Source organism: Lolium rigidum, chromosome 6, assembly GCF_022539505.1.
Source record: "Lolium rigidum isolate FL_2022 chromosome 6, APGP_CSIRO_Lrig_0.1, whole genome shotgun sequence".
NCBI lineage: Eukaryota > Viridiplantae > Streptophyta > Magnoliopsida > Poales > Poaceae > Lolium > Lolium rigidum.
This window is the reverse complement of record NC_061513.1, coordinates 215,416,282-215,422,380: the sequence shown is the minus strand read 5'-3', so window position 1 is coordinate 215,422,380 and position 6,099 is coordinate 215,416,282. Positions and strand designations below refer to the sequence as shown.

Genomic DNA, 6,099 nt, shown 5'->3' with positions numbered 1-6,099 from the left:
TAGTTACATATATATGGTTTAGGGTTAATGCATGGCACATTTAATTTAATTAGAGGACCGCGAGAGGCACCCCTGGCCTCGCTCGATGCACAATTAAGTGTCGTTGGCCTATACATAGGGTTTAATTAGGGTTTAGGGTTAGCTAGGGTTTAGGGTTAGGGTTAGGGTTAGGGTCTAGGCCGGGTTTAGGGTTTAGTGTTTAGGGTGTTTAGGTTTAGGGATTAGGGATTATATATTTACGGTTTTAGGGTTGTTTAAGGTTTAGGGATCATCGATCGAGTGCGCACACACATTATTAGAGGCACCCGCGCCTTTACGCATAAATTGCATGCATATATATGTGTGTTTTTTGGCCACCAACGATATATAGATGATCGAGAGAGAGAGATTGAAATCCCCAAGAATATGTTCAAATATACATTAAAACATATGCACGAATGCATGGTAGGACATGCATGCACACTAATTATATATATATATTATGAGGCAACTTAATCAAATGTGTTTTCATTCGAGAGAACTTGTCAAAATTAGAGTTAATTAATTTATCACGATAATTATATAATTAATTAATGAATCTCGGGGATATGTTATACAACATGATCGATATAGGCCATGTATATATTAATTGGTGTTAATCTAAGGTTTGCTAGCTAGTTGCTATATATAGAGCATGTTTTTATTAGATCGGGTTATAGCTAGTATACTTTAGGGTTATGTGTTTTCATTAAGTAGGGTTGATTAGCTATGGTTAGTTACATATATATGGTTTAGGGTTAATGCATGGCACATTTAATTTAATTAGAGGACCGCGAGGCACCCCTGGCCTGCTTGATGCACAATTAAGTGTCGTTGGCCTATATATAGGGTTTAATTAGGGTTTAGGGTTAGGGTTAGGGTTTAGGGTATAGGGTTTAGTGTTTAGGGTGTTTAGGGTTTAGGGATTAGGGATTAGGGTTTCAGGGTTGTATAAGGTTTAGGGATCATCGATCGAGTGCGCACACACATTATTAGAGGCACCGCGCCTTTGCGCATAAAGTGCATGCGTATAGTTTAGGGTTATTTGTTTTAATTAAGTAGGGTTTGATCAGCTAGGGTTAGTTACATATATATGGTTTAGGGTTAATGCATGGCACATTACATATAGTTTAAATCTCAAGAATGTTTATACATGATAGGCCATACGTGCAAAGGAATTTTTTTCCCTGTGAACTTGTCAAAATTCAAGTTTATCGGTGCCAATGGAAACTAGTCCAAAAAATTACATAGAGGACCAAAAGTACTAGACAATAACTAATAGAACCTGCAACTTTACAAAAAGGACCCCAAAACATATAGAAGAAAATCAATCGAGTCCTTCTCGACCGCACATCGAGATCTACGCTCCGCATCCTTTCCAGGCAACTCCGTCGCCGGGACGCACCACTTGGGACGGTGTCGCCGGTAGTCGCCGGGACGAAGGAGAAGAAGGGCCTCGAGCAACGGCATATTGGCTCGAGAAGGGCCGCTGAAAGGCCAAGATGTGCACGGGCAAGACGGATGACGCCGTCGTATGCCCGAGCTTGTGAACTTTAGCGAGCTTGACTTCCCCATTGGCCGGATCCGAAGCACCGACCAAAGCAAGCCTCACCGTTAGCGCCATCACATTGATGGCACCGGATCGGGGTTTGGCCGGCAAGATCCGCCAGATTCACCACAGGCCAGATCTGAAGCCGATGACGAGATCCCCGACTCCATTGCGCCATTCCGCTCATGGGAAACACCTGGATCTAAGCTTACAACAACACTAACTCCCTCGGATCCAAATTAGCTGACTCAACTTTGCTTATCTAAATATGGATGTATCCACACATGTTTTTACTCTAGATACATACACGTCTAAGGAAAGTTGAATCAATTAATTTAGTTCGGAGGGTGTACAATATACGAGAGAGAAGTCGGCCTCGTCTCCGCCGGCGAGGCCGCCGGGAGAGAAGGGGGAGAGGAGCCGGGGGAGTGGGAAAGACTCGAGAGAGAAAGAGAAGAGGAAGAAATGAGAGCTCCACGGGGAAGAACATTATTTTTGTCGTTACGCTCGTAGCTTGAAACCGAAAATTTCGGCCGCGCGCCAAATCATCCCGCCGCATCCATTCGAAAATCCCGTGACCAGTTTTACCCTTTTAACCCCGGTCCGGAAGCTACAACCCACCGACCATGGAGGGCTCATTCGGTAACAATGAAATATCTTGCCTAGATCCCGAACCCTCCCCACGAGCCCACACCCACCCACCAACCATTCGCCCCATTAGCTCAAAAATACTCTCACACGCCAAAGCTCGACTCTCTACGGTACTAGATGCTGCTTCGCCGCCGGCATACTCCTCCACGGCGTAGCCTTGATCGTGTTGGCTGTCCACCCACCTGATCCGCCCCCCGCCGCCCTCGTCACCGACGGATCTGCTTCACCGCCGACCTCGCCACCGACGGATCTGCTTCACCGCCGACTTCGCCACCGACGGATCTGCTTCACCGCCGACCTCGCCACCGACTACCTCGGCGCAGCGGCTGTATCAACTTCACCGAATCCCTTGCCAGCCAACCAGATCTGCTTCACTAACGCCCGCTTCTACTGAAACAGGGTCGATTCATCGTCTCCCGCGTTCGCCGCCGCTGGAATGCAAGTTGCCGCCCCCGTCCACCCCGCCGCAGCTTGGTTAGTACGCTGGCCCGTTAGATCGCGGTGTTTCTTTAGCCATGTTTTGTGTAGTTATTTGCGGATCTCATATGCCGTTAACTTTCTTGATGTGTTGCTTCGCATGAAGTTTGTTTAAATATTGTACGAGTACAAAAGCATTATCCGGTCGCTACCATCCTGTTCATTCTATCGACACCTGTGTGCATCCACATATTTATAGCCTTATACCCATTCATTTGCTGCCAACTTGTTTTTGTACTGCATGCTATTGTCGCACTTGCTTTTATAGTCATGCTATGGGCATTTCCAATCTGCTTGTTCTTATACCACGTCATTAGCTCACCGCTAGTCGCTAGCTGTTTTCTCGTGTCTCGCTATTCTCACACTTGCTTTTATAATCATGTTATGTGCATTTCCAATCTGCTTTCTATTATACCTCGTCTTTAGCTTATATAGTTATTCGTTGCGTGCATGTCCGGTCTTTGTATTATCATAGACTCGACTTGTCAATGTTATTTTTCCTAGGGATTGATCATGCGAACCACTTATTAGAACATCCAACATTAACAGCGGGGACGCCAGGGAAGGTTGGAATCTGAGTTCTTGGTTGGTAATTTTGGCGGTTTACTTCCGTTATTATCTATAACCTATATGCATTGTTCCTTATGCAAGAGATTAACACTTGGAACCACTGCCATAGCAATGCCATTCATGCTTTACTATGTTTACGCCTATTTGATATGCTTGTCTTGGAGAAACGGCGAAGGTGATTTGAACTCGACATTTGGTCATTCTTAATGCCGGTTACTTTATGTGGAAAACCTTGGCATTACCCTACTCTAAATCCGAATGTCCGAAATTCGTATCTCATGCAAAGCAACATCTAGTTGGTTTTAATCCGATATCCGGTAAATATTGGCTTATTCATTTGGCGGCTCAAGTTTTTTGTTATTTGAAACCAGTCGACTTGGTCTTAAATGTGATATCTAAACACAGATTAAGGACAATGGAGCGGGAGGATTAGCATTTCACTTGATGGCTGAACCTAAAATGACAGGCATGTTGACCACGACTAGTGCACGCAAGAGAAGGACTGCAGACGAGCCGGTATGTGCTTAGTACATGCATCTTATCTTATCTTGTGCTTATTTACGCTACATGTCGTTATCCGATCTCTACATTGCGTAATACATGTTTGAATAGTTAATTGTTGTAACTATGTTTGCAATGTTACCGAATGCAGTTTTAATGAAGCAGTCATCATTAGAAGATAGTCGCCAAAAAAGGATCTCTAGCGACCCTGTGCAACATTATGATGTAAGTTTGTGCTTAGTACAAGTTCCATACATTGTCTTATTTATGCAACTTGTTATTATCTTATATCTACATTGCATAATAAATGTTTGCATAGTTCATCGTTTAACTCTTTTTGCATTATTATCGGAATGCGGTTTTGATGAAGCAATCTTCATTAGAAGTGAGGCCCACAAAAACATCCGATATTTCTTCGATGCATCTTCTCATAGCCGTCAACCTAGACCATTGCTTTCATCAAACAAGTAAATATCTCAAGGTCGTACTTTATAAAAGACATGGTATTGCTTGCTTTAAGATCCGTAGCCGATATGTTGACAAAGAGTACACAAGATTCAATCAAGGCGATTGCCAAATGTCAACGTGTTATTGATGATGCTAATAGAAGTCCTCAATGATTCTATGTAATTTTTTATTTGGGCACATGAATTGCCTTGTAATTTTCCTACTTGTTTTATTTGTGTATGTAATTGTGTGTATCATTGATATCAGATTTTAGGCTCATGAAATTTAATGCATGTTGACTAGTCAAACAAGTAGGGCACTACAACAGATTGGGCCGGCCCACTTACAATAGTGTGGGACCCACTTTCATTTTGGGCCGGCCCACTTCTTTAGTAGGCCGGCCCGGTTACACGATAGTGGGATCCACATGCTTATTGGGCCGGCCCACTATCTTGTTGGGCCAGCCCATTTGGTATATGGTGGTCCCACATGGTAAATGGGCCGCCCACTATCTTGTTGGCCGCCCATTTGGTATATGGTGGGCCCACATGGTAAATGGGCCCTTTAACGGAAGGTGGGACCCACATGTGCTTTTGGCCCGGCCCACTATCTTGTTGGGCCGGCCCACTTGCTATATGGTGGACCCCACATACTAAATGGGCCGGCCCTTTAACGGAAGGTGGGACCCACATGGGTTTTTGGCCCGGCCCACTATCTTGTTGGGCCGGCTCACTTGCTATATGGTGGACCCCACATACTAAATGGGCCGGCCTTTTAACGAGAAGGTGGGACCCACTCGTGCTTTTGGCCGGCCCACTATCTTGTTGGGCCGGCCCACTTGCTATATGGTGGACCCCACACACCAAATGGGCCGGCCCTTTAACACGAAAGTGGGACCCACCTGTGTTTTTGGCCCGGCCCACTATCTTGTTGGGCCGGCCCACTTGCTATATGGTGGACCCCACATACTAAATGGGCCGACCCTTTAACTGGAAAGTGGGACCCACTGTGTTTTTGGCCGGCCCACTTGCTACACGGTGGACCCCACACACTAAATGGGCCGGCCCTTTAACAGGAAAGTGGGACCCACTGTGTTTCGGCCGGCCCACTTGCTTCTTGGGCCGGCCCGATGGCCGTAAGGTGGACCCCACATGTTAAATGGGCCGGCCCATTTAAGTTTTGACCAGATCAACCTTAGAGGTTAGGCCCGGCCCACGTAACTAATGGACCAGCCCAGCTATATAGTTGACCGGTCAAACTATGTCAGCCGGCCCGGCCCGCTTAAGACGTGGCAGGCCTCGTGTGGGCCTACCATCTACCACGGGGTTTCAGCCGGTTAACGCCGTCTAGCCGCGTTAACGGCGTCCGCCACGTGTCGGTTGCATGACGTCGGCAGTCAACGGGCTCCCGGAAACACTTGCGCAACGGTCCGATTTTCCGTGGCGGAAGGGCGCCCAAGCGCGACGGACCGAAAAAACGTCGTTGGACTTTGCCCGACGCAGCTTTCCACAACAGAACCCATATCGTCGGGTTAGGCCCATGGGCGACGAAAAATACCCCTTAGCGGACGATTTTGAGACGTTGTCTATCAGAACTTTTCTTGTAGTGCTAGAGATCAATCATGCAAACCAAATTTTACAAGCTCTATGTAGTTATCCATTAATAGGTACAAGGTACATGATGCAAGAGCTTAAACATGATATATATGAGCACAACAATTGCCAAGTATCACATTATTCAAGACATTAAACCATTTACCACATGCGGCATTTTCCGTTTGCAACTATATAACAATGAATGAAATAGTCCAACTTTCGCAATGAACATTAAAGATAAAGCTAAGAACACATGTGTTCATACGAAACAGCGGAGCGTGTCTCTCTCCC

General features: G+C 45.9%; 1 protein-coding gene across 1 annotated transcript in view; it reads right to left on the bottom strand.

Annotated features, from left to right (window-relative positions):
• LOC124663748 (hydroxycinnamoyltransferase 4-like) overlaps positions 1-5,735 on the bottom strand; it is a 6,402-nt gene extending 667 nt beyond the window's left edge. Inside the window, exon 1 of the mRNA XM_047201419.1 lies at positions 5,702-5,735. Within this exon, the coding sequence (XP_047057375.1) occupies positions 5,702-5,735 (34 nt within the window). The remainder of the gene's footprint in view (positions 1-5,701) is intronic.
• Between the last annotated feature and the right edge of the window lie 364 nt (positions 5,736-6,099).